Source organism: Gymnoscopelus microlampas (assembly GCF_963454915.1).
Source record: "Gymnoscopelus microlampas genome assembly, chromosome: 19".
Lineage (NCBI taxonomy): Eukaryota > Metazoa > Chordata > Actinopteri > Myctophiformes > Myctophidae > Gymnoscopelus > Gymnoscopelus microlampas.
The window spans coordinates 24,518,226-24,540,013 of NC_139956.1; the positions used below are offsets into that span (position 1 = coordinate 24,518,226).

At 40.2% G+C, this 21,788-nt stretch overlaps 1 protein-coding gene across 4 annotated transcripts in view; it reads left to right on the top strand.

Annotated features, from left to right (window-relative positions):
• Positions 1–21,582, top strand: part of LOC311034713 (protein phosphatase 3 catalytic subunit alpha) — a 96,513-nt gene extending 74,931 nt beyond the window's left edge. Inside the window, exons 9-15 of one of the 4 annotated variants that reach the window (XM_084042672.1) lie at positions 2,200–2,325; positions 4,693–4,764; positions 6,668–6,694; positions 9,027–9,111; positions 9,262–9,359; positions 15,056–15,085; positions 19,691–21,582. In XM_084042672.1, coding sequence (XP_083898798.1) covers positions 2,200–2,325; positions 4,693–4,764; positions 6,668–6,694; positions 9,027–9,111; positions 9,262–9,359; positions 15,056–15,085; positions 19,691–19,902 — 650 coding nt within the window. In that variant the 3' untranslated portion in view covers positions 19,903–21,582. The remainder of the gene's footprint in view (positions 1–2,199; positions 2,326–4,692; positions 4,765–6,667; positions 6,695–9,026; positions 9,112–9,261; positions 9,360–15,055; positions 15,086–19,690) is intronic. The other 3 variants (XM_084042673.1, XM_084042674.1, XM_084042675.1) reach the window with 3 other exon arrangements.
• Positions 21,583–21,788: the final 206 nt, after the last annotated feature.

Consider the following 21,788-nt stretch of genomic DNA (forward strand, 5'->3'; position numbering starts at 1 on the left):
CCTGAAAAGTAACGTTTTTTTGGACATACAAGGTTTCCGTCCTTGTCGGCGGCGATATGCATACAGTCACGCACGTATGCACACTCACAGAAACACCCCCACCCACAGAGTTAAGCTGCAGCCTACCGGGGTGCGTTATGCTGGAAGCAGCAACCAGCTGGCTGCTTGGCATGCCAGGTTTGATGACTTGCTATTCTGAACTCTGGGACGGAGACGGCAAGGCAGGAAAGTCCCCCGTGGTGACCCAGCCACGGTGTCCGCTTTCCCCCCGTCCAGATCTGGGCCACTGTTTACTGGCCGTGTGTGTTTGTGTTGGGAGGGTGGGGGGGCATCTATATACAGTACGCTCTGTGGTTATATTTATGCACGGTGGTGCTAGGCTGTCCCCAGTGCCTAAATTTGCTCTGTGCCTCAGTCATGGCCAAGGTTATTGGCATGAGGCCCTAGGTCAGGAGTTGGGGAGTTGGGTTTTGTATGTCAGTAGTCCACGGAGGGTGTCCGTCCGTCCGTCCGTCCATCCACGTGGTTCCTGTAGGTGAAGGGCATGTTATACAAACCAAGAACTTGAGGAATGCTCTTGCACATAACCTGGCTGTTCATTGCCGACATATACTTGTAGTTAGATGTAACCCTGTTAAACCCCAAGATTTATTAGATAAATGAGGATTTTACTTGTGTAGGAAATTTTTCCAGCTACCTTTTTTGTTTTTTTAACCTATACAGTGTAGGCATGTGCATGCATGTATTTAAAAACCGTGTGATGATCTTCTGCCACCTGGGCTCCTACTTTTGACCCTACACATGACCTACACCTGTGTTATACCGCCACCAGCTGGTCAAATGTACTGTACCAAAAACTGCCACAAGTTACCTTATAGTTTTGAGTCTCTCAAATTGGGGTCTGAGGATCCCCAGGGGCCCTTGAGGCGGTACCCGGCAAAATGACAATCACTTTTGACACTTCAGCGCTATTTTATTTTTTGGCTATTCGACGCGTTGTGAGCTTGTAGATCGGATATGTTCGAAAAATGTTGACAAATATTGACAGATAATCTCTTATGGAGGTCCTTGGCACAAAAGCTTTTCAAATGGAGGTCCAACACATTTCAATTTGGGGTTACTTGACATGAAAATGTTTGAAAACCACTGTAATGTGTGCACAACAACATCCCTGTGCTCATTTAACTATTTTAATCCTTTTCGTCTGTGAGGATGTACTTTATATCTGTCTTGCTCCATCTAGCAGTGAACACCCCCCCCCCCCCCACACACACACACACAAAAACAAAAGTTACCTTCAAATACTTACAGTACCTGTTTTGACTATTCTCTGTTTAGTTTTTGTTTAGGGAATTGGGTACATTAGCATACATTTGTGTAGTTTAGATGTGATGAAAGTGAAGCGTCTGAAAATGCATACATTATAAGAAACACTTTCTTGTGCTATAACTTGTTTTTGTTTAGCTTAATGAAGCCTCATTAGCAAATGGCAAGGATATTATAATGATGTTGATATTGTTCATTCGCAGTCCTGGCATACATGTGTGACTATTGCTTATCAACATAATAACCAGAAATACAATTTCACATTCAGTTTACATTTGAAATACGGTATTTCATTCATATTTAAGTAATTCAATCTAAATCATCTAAGTAATTGTAGTAATGTCAATTATACGTGAGAGTCAGATGACAGTGAAGTGACAATTTAAGGACTTTTAATACCTCGAAAAGAAAAAGACCATTACTGCATCAAAAGTAATCAACAAACTATACTATAAACACTGGTCAAACATTGGCCAAATTGTCAAATAATATAAGAAAGAGGCAAACATTGTGAAAAAAGCCGATCTACAAGCTTGTAGATCTGCTATTTTCGCAATATTATCTGTGGAACCGAAAATGGACTGGCTTAACTCCTACATTCCAAGTGCTTATCAGGGTGGGGGGTCCCCAGTTCAAATATGATTATTTTGGAAGGTCCCCAGTTCAAATATGATTATTTTAGGGGGTCACAGCCTGTAAAGGTTGAGAACCACTGTGGTATGTCAGTGAGTTTGAGCTAACATCATTTTTTTTCCCTAAACACAAACTAAGAAAATAAGTGCTAGAATTTCACCACCAATCTCTTACGTGTTGTTCTGACTTTGTGTGTGTGTGTGTGTGTGTGTGTGTGTGTGTGTGTCCGCCCCCAAACAGCGGCAGTGCTGAAGTACGAGAACAATGTGATGAACATCCGACAGTTCAACTGCTCGCCCCACCCTTACTGGCTGCCCAACTTCATGGACGTCTTCACGTGGTCCCTGCCCTTCGTCGGAGAGAAGGGTGAGCCATCAAACACTGACATGTACACACATGCATAGGGATGCAGCAGTTAATCCAACTAATCGATACAAAAAAAAATCTATTTGAATGAAAATAATCATAATACCGTAGACACCTTTTTTGCGCTTGTAGATCGGCTAATTTCGCTCTTTTTGTTCGACATATTGTATGACGAAGTTGCTTAAGTGGTTAATGTGGTACTTCTCGATTAATCGAAGAAAAATAATCGCTAAGAAAAGAATGAATAGTTGCAGTCCTACAAATGCATATGCGTGCACATATGTGCGTATGCAGGGATGATTCTATCAGTCAAGTGAAGTGACAACAGTGAATATGAGTAATGTTATGTTTGCCAAGTGTCATTTTGAATCATGGAATTGTTAATGAGAACATGCTTTTTACACAACCAGTATTGACACAAAGGTAACAGACAGGCTGCTGACACAGAGCATGATGTCTGTCTGCAAGGATATGTACTTAGATTACATCCATTAAATCCATTTAGAATTGCGTAACATGCAGTCTGCTGATGAGTGACAGGAAAATGCACTCGCATGCAGACATACAGACTAGTAAAGGGTGAAGATACACTTAACCTAGATAACTTCAAGTAAGACACTCGCATAGAAAGCTGCCATGTGCGTAGACACACGCATAACGCACGCACGCGCGCATGCACGCTTATGGTGTCTTAGATGGTTTCAACTCAAACATCAGTCAGGATTATGCCTCTGGAGAATATGGGACACTTGTTTACAAAAAATGTTATCAGTTGGTTTTGGGTTGGAAAAGGATTTCATTAAGTTCCATCATTTGATATGTAAGATATATAACCCGGTTTGTCATGTAGTTCTTTCAACCCAGGACTAAAGACAGGATTGTAAAATGACATAATCTTAGGTAATTTTGTGTTATTTAGTTTAGTTTATTTGCATATGTGCATACATGAGAAAAATAAATAATTCTAATAGATTTAGTTTTTTTAATGATCGTCTAGCCTTGCCAATTGAGCAGAATTTTATACTTAACGATCAAAACATGAGCTTTTATTTTCACCACTCTCGCTTCTGTATATAACCAATTCAAATCAGGAAAGCAGTGTCATTTTAGTCATTCTTCAGAAAACTGTTTGATGATTTAGAACACATTTTGTAGAATCGGCCTCAAGTCTTAATGGGTTAAAAGGTTGTTTTTTTTTTTACTTTATTGATTAAATCGCCAAGTTGGATGAACTGTCGCACACCTAGCTGAATGTCCCTCTCTGCTCTCATTCCCTCCACGTCGCTGCCCCCTGTCACTGTAATGTGATCTTCAGCATCTCGCTGACATCTACCACTCCTCAGTGCAGGTCCCTTGTTATCTGTTTTAATTAATCACACACACGCGCACACTGCTTGGCCTGTTTTAGAATTGGCGCACGCACGCACACACACACACACACACACACACACACACACACACACACACACACACACACACACACACACACACACACACACACACAGCCATTCCTAGCAGAGTAGCGGTGTCATGTAAAGCCACCCCTCTCCAGCATTGGGGTCAGGTTAAGGTTGTCATGATTCTAATGAACTGCAGTCCGTCAGGCTAGTGTTACATGGCACATCAGCCCCCTCAGTTGGACTGTGTGGAGTTGTACAGACAGAGTGCTGCTGCTCTCCTACACTGACAACTTCACAAGTTGGAGGTTCGAGAAATATTACACTTGAGGCATTTCTATGGAGGTTAAGCTCTACACCTGCTCTGTGCAGTATTATGTGTTTTATATCTACCAGTTACTGTATTACTACATAATACTGGATTACTTCAAACTTTTGCCTCGATTCCGATGAATGACCGATTTATACGCCACCATTGTACAACCAGTATAATACAGGGTTATGTGATTAATCAGACTAATCGATCTAGTCAATTATTTAAAAAAAATCTATTCACATTTTTTCATTTGTTGATATAAGAAATAACAAAAAAAGATTTCAAAATCCCTCATCCTCAATTTTTAGATTAGGCTACATGAGCAAGATTTAGTCGGTCAATGCTTCTAAATGTGGGTTTGTATTTTTGATGAATTGCCCAGCCCTATGTTTGGATCAATGAATCTTTCCTTAAGGTAAGCCCCCGTGGATCAGACAGGCTGACCGCATAATTGGAATTACAATAAATCCTGGGTTCGATTGCTTGCCTCAATCAAAGCATGAATATTTAAATGAAGCTTTCCTTTGGGGGTGCAGCCTGATAAGTAACCATATTATTAGAACTTCCTTGTTTACATCTGGTTTGTGTATTTTGTTTGATTCGGCACTGCAGTGTTACAATTGTTTTGCTGTTTTTTGCCATTTTGCTCTACAGTCACTGAGATGCTGGTGAACGTGTTGAGCATCTGTTCCAATGATGAGCTGACGACCGAAGAAGAGCTGGATGGTAAGCGTGTGGAATCAGGACACGGGCCCAAGTGGGAAAAACTGTACAGTCACTGGTGCTGGTCATGGCCAGCCGTTCTCACTGCACTTGGACAACACTTCCACTAGAGGGCGCGCCCTGCCAATGAAGCTCAGAACCTGATGTATTTTCACGCTCATTCAGACGTATTCTGTTGTCTTTTGCGTGTGCATGCATACATGGATCACAAAACACACACAAGCACATACATACAGTATATATAACATGTCTGGTCTTTATTAGTCAGAAAAGTCAGACATCATTTATACTACTTTGTCCTGTCAGACATCATTTATACCTACTACTTTGTCCTGTAAGTATAGAACCAGAATGTATTTTCATTTGTTTTTTTACGTTTCACAACTTGACTCTTAAGAGGAGGGACAAAGACAAGATTCTATTACACAGTGACAATTCCAATTCTACCAGCAACCCCGCCTGTGTCATTCAGCATTAATTTACTATGCTAGCATTGTCAGGGGTGGTTTGTTCTAGATAGTGCCTGAGATTCCCCAGCCCCTCAATTTGTTTACAAAGCCACAGTTGTGTGCGTCAGAAAGCTCAAAGACCGAGCGGAAGGACTGGTGAGATCATTTCCTGTTTGGTTGCCGGGGGTGGGTGGTGGTGGTGGGGGGGGCGTTGGCAGTTTGGAACATGAGGAGGACTTGTTGTCCCACAGTAGACCAGCTGAACCCAAGCAGCCACTCAATCACTGACCCTCGCACATCCAAAACCCTGGGAATTCATTTTCACTCATTCAATTTAGGACTATCACGATTAAAAAAAATTACTTGACGATTAATTGCCACACAAATAATTACGACTAACGATTGAATTTTTTTTGAACGTTGAATATTGGAACATTGCCTTTTAGGCTTCGTAATAAAAAAAATCCTCAGGGCAGATATGACACATAACTCAAATATACAAAGAAATTACTGACATATTTAATAATTGTATACTTGAAAACATTCGGAAATTGCTGATGTAAAACTTACAACATGTCACTTTGTGAGGCGTTGTAAGCTATTTTAAGCTAACATTTTTCAACATGGAAACGATTATGACGATCATGCAAAATAATTGCCATTATCTCAAATAATTGCGATTAGACGATTATGTAATAATTGTGACAGGCCTATCATTCATGCACTCATTCATGCACTGATTTATCCACTCACTCACTCACTCACTCACTCACTCACTCACTCACTCACTCACTCACTCACTCACCCACTCACCCTTCCTTTCACTGCCTCTGTTTGATTATACATTGTTTTTCTTTTCATCATGACTATTTCTTTATTTTATTTCTCCCTTCTGTTTTCTATTTCCTAAATCCTCTCTCACTCTTTCAAGATTCAATTTAATATTCACTGTGTTGACTTGTTTTTTACTGTTCTTTGCTTGATCTGTGCTTGTCTTAATATCTTTTTATACTTTGTATATTATCTATGTGCCATTGGTTAAATATCCATTGTGTTGATATTTTCAAGCTTATTACTTTTCTTTCACACATTGTGCCTCTTCCTACACTATTTCTCTCTCTCCCTCTCTATCTCTAACTCTCTCTCTCATATCTCTATCTCATATCTCTCTCATATGCTCTTCCTTTCTCTCACATGCTGTGATGTTGTCACTACCTTGGTTCAAACATCTAATGTCATTTTTTCTTCCTTTCTTTTCTATGTTTTCCAGAGTTTTGTCACCTTAAGGCATTGCTTTTTATTTTTTTTACACTTCCTCTGTTGTTGTTGTTGCTTTTGCGTCTCTTGTCTCTCAGTGTCTACCTCTTCTTTCCCCGCGCTGACTCCCCTGTCATTCTACAGCCATCCACTGATCACTCTATCTTTTCTCTTCTCTTCTGGGGGTGTGTCATGAGAAGGACAGCTAATATATACCCCCAAGAAAGGTACAAACACCAGCTATATCAAAACGTGTGCTGCAGCAACTAGACCTTTTTGTTGCCGTGCTTGCACTCTGCACTTTAGCTAGACTAACTCCAGTTCTTGAAAAAAAACCTTCTAACGCGTGTACTAATTTAGGCTGTTGGTGTTATTTACTTATTTACAAGAAGAAGAAAACAAAAGAAGGTCTCAGGGCTGTTCCACAACAGTGCACTCTCTGACAAGGGAGGAACCAATTAGAGACGTTTCCCGGCAGGAAGTTGCTGGTTGATGCGATGATGTCATGCTCTTATGTGTGGAGTACAGATCTGGTAGCCTAGCAGATTATATAGACCGTCAAAGTCCATTTCAGTTGTACTATGACCAATTCTATAAATGCCTTCTAAACCAGTAGTTCTTTCAAGATTTTTCAAAAAGGTTCGAATTACAAAGTGACGCGCTGTGAGCTTGTATGTCTGCTATTTTTGAATAGCCAACGCAAGACACAGATGCTTTCCCGGTTTTAATGGGTTAACTGAATTTTTAAAAATATTTTAAAAGAATTGGTGAGCTAAATGAATAAGGCTACTGTATATAGCTAGTAAAAGCTAATAATGGGTTCAGGCCATTTTCTTTATTCTTGATGTAAGAGCCCCCCCCCGCGCGCTCCCCCATAAGAAGCACTCAGCTGGGTGAAGATTGAATTTCATCCCCGTGGGTTGACCTATTTCATGAAATAGGTGTTATTATTATTATTATTATTAACATGCATTCTTTCAAGTTGAATGTTGAGAGGAGGGAATGTCTAATCTCTAAATATTTCTCATTCTTTTTTCCCCCAACTTATCACCAAGCACTCACTCCATTTCCATCTCTCACATTCAAACATGCTGTCATTTTCCGAGTGGATTCCCCCGGGCACATGTAGCTATTATGCTCAACAGGTTCTCTTTCCACTAGGTCTTCTTTTCCAATCTGGGAAGAAACAAAAACAAAACGTCCTGTTTGAGTCTCCATTACCAGACTGCAGGACTGGGGGGGAAAACATTCTTCATAGATTTAGGGAGTGTTCTCATCTGAACGTGTAGACAACAAGTGTGCAGTCACGTACAGATTTCACAGATTACCTCACATGATCCTACTGGAAGCAAGGTTGGATTAAAATAAAAAGTGGTTAGGACACCCAAACAGGCAGCATGAATGCACTGAATGCCGATCAGTATTCTGGTGTTGCTGTGATGCGTGGTTGGATACAAAACATTGTGTTTGACCTGGACTCTGAGCTTTAACAATTGCATTGTGTCTTCTTTTTACATGGTCTGATTTTGGTTTGGCATATTGTACATTACACCAATTTCAGCAAATGTCTGATGCCCCCAAATGACTCTTTATCTTCTCCTAGCACATTTACTCAGATATATCTTTACACAATCTTAATTCGCTTAAATTCGACCAATTTTTACCCAATATCCGCCAGCCTATGGGAAGCACATCTGCCCTACGCCGGATAACAGGCTTGCTTCAGGCAGAGGCTTGGTGGAGATTTTTCCTGAGCCTCTGAATTCTGACATAAAACCTTCACAATGGGCTCTGTATCTCCAGAGCTCGCCCTCAGTCACAGGTCCTCAAAGTAGAAAGATACGATTCGGGGGGAGAATCAGTACAGTGTCCCTTTAAAGCATAATTACACTTTGTTAGAGTTTTGGGTTGGGTATGTAATTCCCTTGCATTGATGACTCAGTATATTACCCATATATCTTCAATAGCTGCTCAGTAGATTCAGAATTGATGATCCAATGTTCTCCAGATTGACTATTGCATGGTGAAATATGTTTCAGAGTCACACTTTTAGCACACAAAGCGTATTCTGTGGGGCTGCCACCTGTTTACATAGATTGATAAAAGTCCTATTGTCATTTCTTACAAGCTCAGTAACAAACTTACTCAGAAGCATCTTGCCTACTGTACTGGATCTTCTTCCTAATTAAAATAGTAACATCAACATGAAGTTGACATTTTTTATTTGTGTGCTAAAAGTCTGACTGTAAGACCTGTTTCACTGTGCAATGTAAGTCAAAGATATTATCACTTTTCAATCAATGGAGAAACTATTGAAGATATCTTCATTACATCTTATTCATCTTCGCTACATTATCGCAAGGTAACTAATAACTATACCACCCAAACCTCAATCAAAATGTAATTGTGATTTAAGGTACTTTCCAATAGCAACACGTGCACATTATTAGATAACAGTATTGATAGGACTTTCAGCGCCATAGTGTGACACGCGTGACGTGCGTGCATGCCTGCGTGTCACTGTGTGTTTTACTGTGTCTGCTCTCTGACCCTGTCTAGGTGCCACCGCCTCTGCCCGCAAGGAGGTCATTCGCAACAAGATCCGTGCCATTGGAAAGATGGCCAGAGTCTTCTCTGTGCTCAGGTATGGATGCACATCAAAACCTTTCAGCCTCTCGACATCTTCATCGGCCACTTTTATGTGTGAGCGTATTCAAAGTTGGTTCAATGACCAACCTATTCACCTCAACACCGCGGTGTGGTCGTGGACTGTGTGTGTATGTGTGTCTTTCAGAGAGGAGAGTGAGAGTGTCCTGACATTGAAGGGCCTAACCCCAACAGGCATGCTGCCCAGCGGAGTGCTGTCTGGCGGCAAAGAAAAGCTCCAGAATGGTAAGACCCCCCCCACAACACACCCCTTTACCATCTGTTGCCCCTAAAAGATAACACACACAGGCCCTGATTTACAATGCGCTTCAGTAGTCCACAGCACCATTTTGAATACACTGCTATCTCAGTCTTCCCTTCCTTTCGTTTACATTTGGCATCTTGTATTTACTCCTTCTTCAGAATACATTTTGCAGTTTCAGTTGTCACTTGTCACTTCTTCTTAACGAGCAGAAGTCTCCAAACTACGTTATAAAATGTAACATTTTAGGGTTAAATTAACACTGTCTATGTCAACACCTTTCAGACAAGGCTCAGTTGATGCCTCCTTCAACAAAAGAGAAATCTCTTGATTGATGTATATCAATTAGTTCACTCTTAGCTCTCATGTTGTATATTGTCAAGGGTAACTTCTATACTTTATTAAATACTAGTAAGAAATGCTATGCCAATATACACACTTTTACTTGTGTAATCTTGTGAAGCTGAGAAATTGAGGGGGAGGGAGGGTGTAAATGATTTAGCATTTATCCTGGATGAGGGATTTTACAATGTCAACTAGGACTGTTCCGTGCGGTCTACAAACACCCTCCCTCCCCAACGATGTCGAATGCATCCAATCCTTGTTCTCTCTCATGTGTCTCCCTCTCTCTTCCCATCTACCCATCCGTGTTTCTCTCTGCGATCCACCCTTTGTTTTTTTGTTTTGGGCTTTTTAAATCTCAAATACTGTTTTATCTTCTTCTTCTCCTTCTCCTCCTTCTTCTTCTTCTTCTGTTTCTCCCCACTAGAAACTGCAGGTATAATCGGTTGTGCAAGTATTCTGTCCAGAGTTTTCATATTGTGACTCCAGTAATAGAATTCATCCTCCCATGTTAAATTCCAAACACTCCAGTAGATTGAGTCTGACAGCCCTGCCGCCAACAGGAAGTTGGATTAAGTATTCTGGATCAATCCAGAACCCTCTTGGCAACACATCAAATTTAGCTGGAACTCTTTGAGTTCCCCAACAGCAATGGGCATATTTGTTATTGTTTTATAGAAATTTGAAGTGTTTTTCTTTCTTTTTTTCAAGGTTATTTTTTAAATCTCGCAGTGCTCTTGTCTGGTGAGACAAGGGACTGACTTTGATTAAAAGGATGAATTGGAATTGACATAATAAAAAAATAAATTGTGAATGAAAGGGGATAGTTATTATCTACCTTGTCATTTACAAATACAAACAAATAAATAGAGCAGAAATCCATCATGACACTCTTCTGATATAGGCTCTTAACACAACCTTGCATCTGTTTTTCTCTTTGATCAGATGCAATACACACGTAGGCCCCACACATACAGTAGACACAAAAGAGCTTTCCACATAGTTAACCGTTTGTGCTGCTTCTTTCAGACAGTGAACACCACTCAACACACTGTTATTATCCACATGGTAATAGTATGGAGGGTTCAGTCTACATTTGGGCAATAGAATATTCTCTCGCAGAGAGCTGATTAAATTGACATGAGAACATGAGAACCATTGGATGTTTATGGCCATCCATTGTATGCGTAATTTAAGTTTATTGGACTAGATATTGATACCAGAAATGTTAAGAACAAGTGTGAATTATGATATTTAGTCATTTTCAGTGGAACTGAACAGGCTGGCGACACTGAAGTTAGAGGTCTACACGGATCTTGAGATCCACATGATCAGATGTTTTGTTTTTACTTTCATAAGGTAAAACAGCAGACAAAAGCCGAGTTGTCTTGGTAACCACTTTGTAGTCCAGCAAACCTCTGCTACAGTTTGTTTATTAACTGTTGCTATGGTTACATATCACTAGCAAACAATTAAAGCTGTGTTGTCAGGGTAACCACTTTCTATTTATTTTTCTTTATTCCCCGTACTGTGTTTAAAGCTTAATAATGTTTGTGGAAAGAAGGACAGACACAGTAACCTTCCTTGCTCTTATAGCAGTGTAAGAGATCATAGAATGCTCGCCATAGCCAGCTGAACCCCTCCTCAGTGCCTGTGGTTAACATGTGCATTACAACTACACACACTTACTTGCATCCCTCTTTAAAGGGGAAATCCACCCATTTTCAATATTTAACTATGTCATTAATATAGCATAAAGGAGTTGTGTGGAAATAAGAAAAAAGTTCCCCCCTTTTCTTTTTGCCTTGAACTGGAGGATTGATTGTGAGTTTAACATTGCAAATTACAACGTGATGACTCATCATGTTGTAATTTGCAATGTTAAACCCACAATCAATCCTCCGGTTCAAGGCAACACAGAAAGGGGGGAACTTTTTTCTTATTTCCACACAACTCCTTTATGCTATATTAATGACATAGTTAAATATTGAAAATGGGTGGATTTCCCCTTTAAGTAGGCCGTTCAGAAACTGCAAATTACTATGAAACGATGAAAAAAGAGCCACAGTTGAAGGCAGAGTGACACTGAAGGATTCCTGCTCCAGCATTAGTGGAAATGCGCAGCCATGTCTGTCCACGCGGACACAGCCTGAGCGCTTCCACTGTAATGTTGTGTATCCATCAACCACTTGGTTTTGCTTTAGCTGTCCACTGTGTTATCTGCTCCTGTGTCCTTCCCGTATTTTCCTCCCATCCTCTACATGGCGGTGTCTAGTTCCCAGTATCGTAGAGCTGTATTTTATTTTGCCGTCAACTCCACTACCTACCTCATCTACTGTGTTTGTGTGTGTGTGTGTGTGTGTGTGTGTGTGTGTGTGTGTGTGTGTGTGTGTGTGTGCGTGTGCGTGTGTGTGTGTGTGTGCGCGCGCGCATCTGTGCGCGCGTGTGCGTGCATCTGGCCTACATAGCTTAAACTAAATGACTACCTTCAAGTATGAGTATTCGACACAGTAACCAACACTATTTTGCTTTGCTTCTGAAATTGTGGTAAGTTGTAAATTGTGGTTCCTTCTCGCACACTAAAGGTATGTCAGCACTTTTGATCAAAAGTTGTTTAGTAGTTTTTCTTTATTTTTATCAAAAGATGCTTCTTCAGTTCCAGACCCCCACCCCCATCTCCTCCACCTCCACCCCAAGAACCTGGGCTGGGCGATATGACTCCAAATCAGTATCACTATTATTGCAAACTTTTGCCTCGATTATGATTAATGAACTTTTATGTAAAAAAAAATGAAAAGGGCATATATACAAGCTCACAACGCGTCGTGAGCTTGTAGATATTTTCAAAATGTTTGCACGCCACCATTGTACAACGACGACTGTACTGTATAATACAGAGCTTAAGTGTTATCTTAACTCATTCACTGCCACGGGACGATTTTGACGACTTTTTTTGGGGGGTGTTTCCACTAGATGGCGCTCTTCGCTAACACATGAGTGACCATTTCATCCCCAGATGCACGCAGAACCAGGAGACCACGTGATCCCAAGATTTTTTGCTCCATTCACATCCTGGTTAACGTATTTGGGAAATCGCCTGCATCTCGCCTCCTGTGTTTTACTATGTATTTTTGACGAGACATGCTATTTTCAACGGCCTATGACAAGCGAACGGGGGTCGCGATGACATTTTCTTTTTTTTCCGCGGAAGCAACAGTGAAACCCCCCGTGATTAACAACCATCAGGGGATCAATCATACTGGAGATAAATATTCTGTGACTACTTGAAAAGGTAAGAAAATCGAAAAATCGCTGGCACTGGGTGATTTATTTATTCTGTCAGTGAAAGAGTTAAGTGGTGTCAGACTAATCGATTAAGGCGTTTACAAAAAAATCCATTCGACTTTTTTGCGTCGATTTGTTGATGTATAAGCCTTTTCTTTGCTACGTTATCACAAAAAACTGCTTCTCGATTATTCGATCAACCTACATGAGCAAGATTAAGTCGGTTAGAGGTTCTGTATTTCGGTTTGGATATATTTTTCGGTTAATTGCCCAGCCCCACCCAGAACACTGCGACATGGTCAGCGCTCCATCTGTTTTGCTGGCTGTGTTGTAGTCATTCATTCAGCTACAGCCTGAGCCATACACACTGCTGCAACATGTGTTGCTTCCATCCAACCTTATCTCTGTTTCTCCCGTGTTCTTTTAAACCCTTTCATTCTGCATCATCTCCCTCTTTCTCTAGCCTAGCGGGTAATTTAGTTGTTAATAATGGAAGAGCTTTATTCCCACAAAAATGTTTATCATCACTTCCCAACATTTGCTTTATTTAAGCGATATTGACCTACAGTATGAGTGTTACAAGTGTGCGATAATACTGTAAGTTACCTAATGGAAGTCTTCCTCTACATGAAGAACTTTCCCGGTAGTAACAGCAACTACAAGCAATTATGTTACATACTGTGTGTTTCGAATGTTGTTAATCACTATTAAAGGACCACAAATGGCAGTAGTGTCATTGTCTGGTCACTGCTTGGGGCCATATATTGTAATGTACACAAACAGACCACTGTTCCGTAATTGTTTCTAACATTTTGCTGAACTTAACTCGATAATGTAGTCAATGTTGGCCAAACATAATTGATTTCACAGATTTTATTGAAGGGATAGCCCCTTAAGATGCAGCATCTAATTTTCGAGGGAGTCCCATAAAAACATGAACAACAGACATAGATGCATACAATACAAATATAGATACATTGATACACCGATAGCTTGCTTACCCTCTCCCACCCACCCCACCAACCACCAATTACGCAGTTAATAAGTGATGGATGTTTAGATTTAATCTGTAAAGCAATCTTTTCTCCAGGGAGTATTTCTCTGTGCCGAAATGAACTGAATCCAATGGCTTCCTTGAAAATCATGTTTTGGGAAATGTTCGTCAATTAGGTCAACCAAATCATGAGTTATAGTCTATAGGTTAAACATGCCAGACCACCGGTATGGTACTTTTAAGTTCCTTATGTACTGTACAGTATCTGGGAGTCTTCAGTTATGATGAAGGGCTAACTATATACATCTACAGTGGGTGCTAGGTTACGAGCTGAACATGGTTAAGAATAGAACCCCAGCTATGATATAGACAAAATAATCCGACAACCTTTTGATCCATGGTGGATCTTTCATAGGTTCTTTAATTATAACCGTGTTATGGTGCGCTCACTAAACATTCCATGGCACTGTAGATATAGTTAAGAATAAAGTGTCACGCAGAGGTTTTTACCCCTTATCACCTTCCAGCCCCACCGTTAGACTTTGATTAAACCATCCGTTAAATCAAACGCTTCAGGTCAGGTTCAGGTCAAGTTCCATGAACGTTCTCCCTAGAAGGGAGTCTTTGTCAGTGCATAGCCCCGGCCTCCACCCAACAGATCTGGAACTCTGAAAGTAAATAAAAAAAAAACTATTGTTTTCACCCTCCCTGTCTTCTTCTTCATCCTCCTCTTCCTCCCCCAGACCCCCCTCCACCCCCCGCCCCTTTGCTAACATTCGTGGGTCTATGTGTCTTGAGTGTCCACAACCATGTACAGTAGATTGTTTTCTTTAACATTAAGTGTTGTCTGGCATTGGCTCTCTATCTCTCTCTCTCTCTCTCTCTCTCTCCCGCTCTCTCTCTCTCTCTCTCTCTCTCTCTCTCTCTCTCTCTCTCTCTCTCTCTCTCTCTCTGTTTGCTGCTCATTGTTCTTGGGACAAAAAAACAAAACAAATAAATGGAACTCCTCTGCTCACTTCTCATTCGTTTTGCAACCCCCTCCCCTGTTCTTCTCTTCAGCTACTATTGAAGCTATTGAGGCTGATGAAGGTAAATGGGGCTGGCCGCCCTCTTCTGTTGCTGTGAACGCAATAGACAGTGGGCTCTCCCGTTGGGGTTTCCATCCATCTCGCTGGTGCTTGAGTAGAGTGTGTTGGGTGTTTGGGGCTAACAAATTGTGGCATAATTATTAACAAAGAAAAGAAAAAGTAAGTAAGTACGGAAATCCTACAGTTGTGCACTTTGTTTTAAAGGGGAAACTATTTCATAGCACAGATTTCATTCATCAGATTTCATCAAAGTGGAACTGTGAATGTATTTAATTCTACTTTATTTATTCATTTTTTTTATTTTTGTGAGTGCAAAGTATACTACATTTGTTATCGCTATATGAAATGGGCATGTTTGCTTTAATTCCCGGTTAAAAATAATATATCCCGGTGGCATGTATGGGCCTATGCTGTACAGTTCAGCGTTTAGCTTTAACAATGAAAATCAAACAATGTTCAGCAGCTTGTTCCATTAGTGGAATCTCATTAGGCCATTTGCATTTTGTCAGCTCTCTGAAGATTACCACATCAGTCTCAGAATAATCCTATTTCTCTGAAATGGTTAGTTTGCACAACAAGCTTTTCCCTGGAATAGAAGCTTTTCTGTAATGTCAGTTAATGCTTTGCAAATAGATTAGGATTGAGGTTTTGTCCCTTTTACGTTTTAGAAAATTAGTCTCTTTTACATGATATAATGTTAATTGATGTCCTGCAGGTCTAGAATAACCAGATAATCTAAATAAACACACACACACACACACAACATTAAAGGATTAAATGCGTGGGAATATTTCAGGTCATCTGACAGCTGTTTGAACTGCTACAGGCAGGAAGTTGACCATGCTTCTCCAACTCTAAACTCAATTTGAACAGCTAAAAGGGAATCGACACTATGCACTCAAACAGGCTCATACAATCATGTTTGAAGTACACGTGGACATTGTTAATCTATAGGAGGCTTTGTAGACCTTTTATGTAGCTACCGGAAGAATATAATATATCTTAAAAAAAGAAGATTTATAAAAGTGGAATGGAGCCCAAATCCACAAGGTTTAATGCGTTGAATTTGTCTGAGGCCTTATCAGTGCTGTTGTACTTGACACCAAGGAGTAGCTCTTATATTTTGCTGAAAGATGTTGTAAATTCTCAAATGCCCAGACAACTCCATAATCTTTTGTTGCGGTTTATCTTTGTTTTTCTGAGACTTTCTGTATCTTTTCACTTATTATCTCTAGCCTCTGCTCTGCCCTCACACGATAAAATAAAAAATCTTGCTATGAATGTTTACGTTCACATTTCCCCTTTGAAACAATTAAAGCAGTTGTGTATTGTTTTTGCAATAACATATATTGTACAATATGATACAATTCGCCATGGTTGTACATCTGAATTGGAAGGAAAAAAGATATTCCACATGATAATTGGATTTTCTTCTCTCCAAAAAGCAAATATCATTTAAAATAATCTGTGGCGCAAGAACAACCTCAACTGTGAGCTAAATAGTAGTTTGCCAGCTGCTATTTACGTTGGAATTGTCCAGTAATTCCTCTTTAGCACCCCTAGAGGACGGTGCATTGCAGTGTCAAGACACTTTTTCTTGCTTATTTTCTCCATGTGGCTCCTCTGTGGCCCTGCCCTGCTGTGTTGTGTTCACCGCTGTGAGTTGCTAATAACCTGTGTCTGACCTGTGCTATGCAGCAAAATAACTACACTACCCATCAGCCCCCTCTCTCCACACACCCGCATCCAATTTGTGTTCTAAAAAAACATGGTGCCCCTCAATTCAGCAAAGAATAATACCCTTTTAGAAAATGCTATACTTACTCTACCACTACAGCACAGATCACTATGAGAGGTGGGTGTATTCAAGATTTATTTTAAACAAATGAATAGTTTAATATATGCAATGTCTCACTAGATTGAATAAAACTATCCAGGGGTTGGTGTTGAATCAATATGTACCTGTAAACATACTCTATTTGTTTGATTTAGGTATGCCAAATTGGTTCATATTTATTTATCAACAGTGGCAAATCATATGAGTTTGCCTCAATCCCGTTTCCATTTCATTTGATCCACTATGAAATAATAATGTTTGGGACATCCACCCCTCAAATGGACTCCAATGAACTCCAGTACTTGCTGCATGCTCCAAGCAGGCGTAACAAGTGGTTAGCACCCCAAGTACCTTTGTAGTGTCTCTGTATATGAGCTCTGTCTCACTGTGGAAATACTTTGTGGGAGTGAACGTCTCGGTGGGCTTCACTCTCGTGATTTTCTTTTAAATCTCATTCTTTTGTCTTCTCTTTGACCATTCTCCTTTGTCAATCTTTTGTGTTTTATTCAATGTGATGTGGCTGTGGAGCTCAGGTTGCTTGGGGTCGCCGGGTGTTCTACACTTGTGCCTTTCTGACTATCTTTCCTTAATTTGTGTCCGCAGGACTGTACCATATTGACCGTATTACTGTATATTCATATTACATTCAAGTAATTTCAGTGAAATGGCAGTCCTTTTCCTTTTTTTAACAAACTTTCAAAGTTAACGTTTCACACACAATGAACATTACTTTTATTTCAAGCCTCAATTCTTTTAATTGGACATGAATGTAAGGGTTATGTTGAAAGTTGTATGTAAAGTAATGTCCTATAGTCTTTGATGGCACAAAGAATACCTATTGACCCTAATGCCAGGAGCATCCCCTGTAGTTTTAGAAGGATTACGTCCTCTCTTCGGGTTATATCATTTTGAAAAATGATAAATTGGTAAATATTGTGTTGTCACTGTTCCCCAAATGAGTTGTCCTTTTTACTTGTATTAACTGTCACATGTGTTGTCATAAGCCCTTAAAATGCTTCATGCCCACCACGATGAATATGTTTACACGCAGAATAAACTATTGCTTTATGGTAGAAGAGTTAATTGTGACATAAAGGGTAAGTTTGGTCATTTTAGACCTACAGTGTATATATATATATATATATATATATATATATATATATAATTTGCATCTTACTGTACTTGGACCTGAAGAGAATGTATGCTAATAATCGTATCAACCAGGGTTCGAAAAATGTCTCTTGCCGGTCTGTGATGGCTGTGATGACCAGTGGCTAGGCGGCCACTGGTCTTATGACCAGTGGCCGCCTTTATCTCCACAGCCCAGAAATCACGGCACCAGTTTCACTATGAGGCTAGTCTTCTCCTGGACCATATGACAAAACTAGATCACACAGCTGCAGCTTGGAAAAGTAGGATAACACTTTATATGGAGGTCAGGTATATAATGCGTTATGAATGTGATTATAATGCATTATATGAAAAAAGGAGTAGGATATGCACATCCCCACAGTTTCTTTAAACACTGTGCTGGACCCAAAAAATTATCAAATGGAGAAAAAGAATGTTCCCACACGATAGGTTGCTCTCCTGTCTTTTCTTTATTATTTTAACCATACAACAGCGTTTCAAGAAAAGACGGGAGAGCAACCTATCATGTGTGGACATATAGTGCATTATATACCTGTTCTTCATATCTCTGCTGTTGGCCAGAAACCAGCTATGTCCAAAATATTAACTTTTCAGGAAATGAAAAGAAAAAAACATGTTTTTAGAACAACACAATTACTGCCTCATCAAAGTTGGTATGGTGACTTTATACATTGTCAGATACTTGAATGTGTCCTTATATTATCATACCTTTACCCAAGTACAGCTCAAGTGGTGTTAGAAGTTTTTTTTTTAAACCCACACACAGACATAAAGGGTGTTCAATAGCACTGATTTTATTTTTTTAATGAAGGGGGGGGGGGAATGGAGATAGCTGGTTTCTGCCCGACAGCGACGATATACAACAATACTACCAAAAATAGTTCTGAGATTTCCTGATTAGTGAAACATGGTGGTCAGATGAAATATGGAGATACAAGGTTTCTAATTGACCGCATCAAAAAGCTTCTTAGCAAGTCACTATGAACAGAATCTTCTCAGTTCAACCGAGACTGAGTCTGGAGCTAATATTCTCTGCTGGTCCAAGTACTACAGGTGTGTAAATGCAAATAATCTGTAGCAGTGGTTGGTTGCTTCAGGGTCCAGGCACCCTCAGGGGTCCTTGAGGGCTACGAATGGACCCTTACAGGTCTGTAACTCAGAGTTTTGGGGGACCTTGAAAGTAAAAAGTGCGATAACCCCTGATCTATTAGGTCTAAAGTCACACACTTGTCACTCTATTTTGTTAATGCCTGTTATAGCAGGACTCTTTAGGGCTCATTACAGATGAATGAAGATTAGTGTGGAGCATTAGGCCTGTCGAGCTACTTACAGCTACTCAATCACATTTATCTAATAGCCTTTTTACAATTGCAGTTGTGTTGCCAGTAAAAGAAAAAGAAAAACCTCTCACAATCAGTGATAGGAAATGAAGCCAAACGTCAGAAATGAGCACATTGTCGTATTTCGTGAGCGTGTCCCAAGAAAAGTGCCAGCCCGTTCAATTCTTTGTTAACAGAAATCCCTCATTCGCTTCTCAACCACTCCTGAATTTGTTTTTCTCCCCCTCTCAAATCCCCCGCCCCAACAAACCCTCCCCTCTCCTTCACGCTCAAACAGCCATCAAGGGCTTCTCGCCCCAGCACAAGATCACGAGCTTCGCGGAGGCTAAGGGCCTGGACCGCATCAACGAGAGGATGCCCCCGCGGCGGGACGCGCTGCCCACCGACGCCAGCCTCAACTCGCTCAACAAGGCGCTGTCCTCGGAGACCAACGGCACGGACACCAAGGGGGGCACCAGCAGCAGCAGTGGCAGCAGCAACATCCAGTGAGGGCCCCTCCTCCCGCCAGGTGGAGGTGTTGGGTGGGCCACATGACTGCCGGGGGTGGGGTTGGGGTGTGGCGTGGTTTGGGCGTGCCACCCTCAATCCTCGTCTCAGCCGGTAACCGCAGAAAACGGGGACAAAGAAGGGATGAAGGAGAAGCAGAGAGGTTGGGGGAGGCTGAGTTCTCAGAATGCGTGCGGGGGAGGGGGGTTCAGGGGTCGTGACATCTCACTTGCTAGTCTTTTTGGGTATGCCTTCAAAAAAAAGAGAATCTTAGTTCACAGTCAAACAATCTGCTAAATTATTGTCGGTTCACATTTCTGAACGATCACGTGATCGTACACCACACACATACAGTATGTCAATGAAAGAGAGAGAGGGAGAACGAAAGGGGGAGATAGTAAGATCCGAGAGGTAATGTGTTTTTCTTTTTAAGGGCCCTCGCTCATTTACAAGGAAATGGTAAGGCTTGTGTAACTTCTTACTAACTATTGTACGTTTACAAAATACAGCACTAAAAAAAAAAGACAGAACATAAGATTATGTTTTTAACATATAAGGGTGTACAAACTAAATGAGGACTATTTATTGATGACTTTTTTTGCTATTCTTATATAAAAAAAATACAATAGCTCTGAAATGAATTAGGCAGTCTTAAAAACAGAATGTTGCAACATTGTCGAAATGCCAAATAATGGAACGTTTTCTGGTTTTGTACAGATTCTGCTTACCTCAGGTTCCTTTGGTGTGTGCTTTGACCTGATTTTTCTGTATAATGGCTAAAAATTACTTGGTAATGAATACCTATTTTCTTGAGTTTCATAACTGGAATTTTCATTTATCTATCATTTGCAAATATTTGTTTGTCTCTTTTGGGGGAATGGGGGGGGTAGATTTATTGTGGCTTGCTGGAAATCTTGAGTGTTCTTATTTTTCTCTCTCTTTTTAAGTATTGCGAACAAAGTAAAAAATAGAGAACCTATATTGTGTACAAAAAAGGAAAAAAAAGAATACAATAAACTTTCAAGTGTCTGCCTATGCATGTTTTATAAAAATCAAACGGAGATAGAGAAACTGAATACCTTGGCTGTAGAGGCCTGGTTTGAAATATATTGCGCTTTAGTGATCATATACTGGAAATGTATATCTGCATACTTTCAATTAACACCATAATAATGCTCTATGCCTTCAACTTCTTTTGTAATTGAAGCATTTACCTATCTAAGATGAATGAGGAAGTCATATTTTTAACCCACGCTTGTAAGTGCACACAGTCCAATTAAGCATGTTTGACAATTCTTGTGAGGTGTGGTTACATGTGGAAACTCAAAAATGCATGATAGCTGTTAGTGTCATATAACGGTTTAATCAGTTTTGTTCTGTTTTGTAAATGTGCCACAGAAAGTGTAATTTGATTATTATTATTATTACTATTATTATTATTTGGATCTCTGCTTTGTATATCAGTTACAGGTTTGATACTGCTCAATACTTTAAGATGAAACAAGGAAAAAAAAACTTCAAACTTTTTTAAGAACTGCTTAAGTGCCCAAGTAATTCACTACACGACATGAAGCCTTGCTTTTGTAATTTAACTTCAAAACTGTTGGCAGATGAGGCATGCACTTGCAACTATGGAAAAAGTATTTTATATAACTGTTCAATAAAAATGTGCATGAATTTCAACTTGAAACAAGAACATTTTTCATGTGTGTGCACGCATGTGTACTGTATGTGTGGGTGGGTGGATGGATGGATGCCTGGATGGTTATGCAAACATACAACTGCAATTAAATGTAAAAATCCTTTTGGGGTATTTTCGCACAGTGGTTGAATGACTTTAAAGAGATTTTTGAGTGGTGCCAACCACTCCTACATTTGACTTTGTCCGT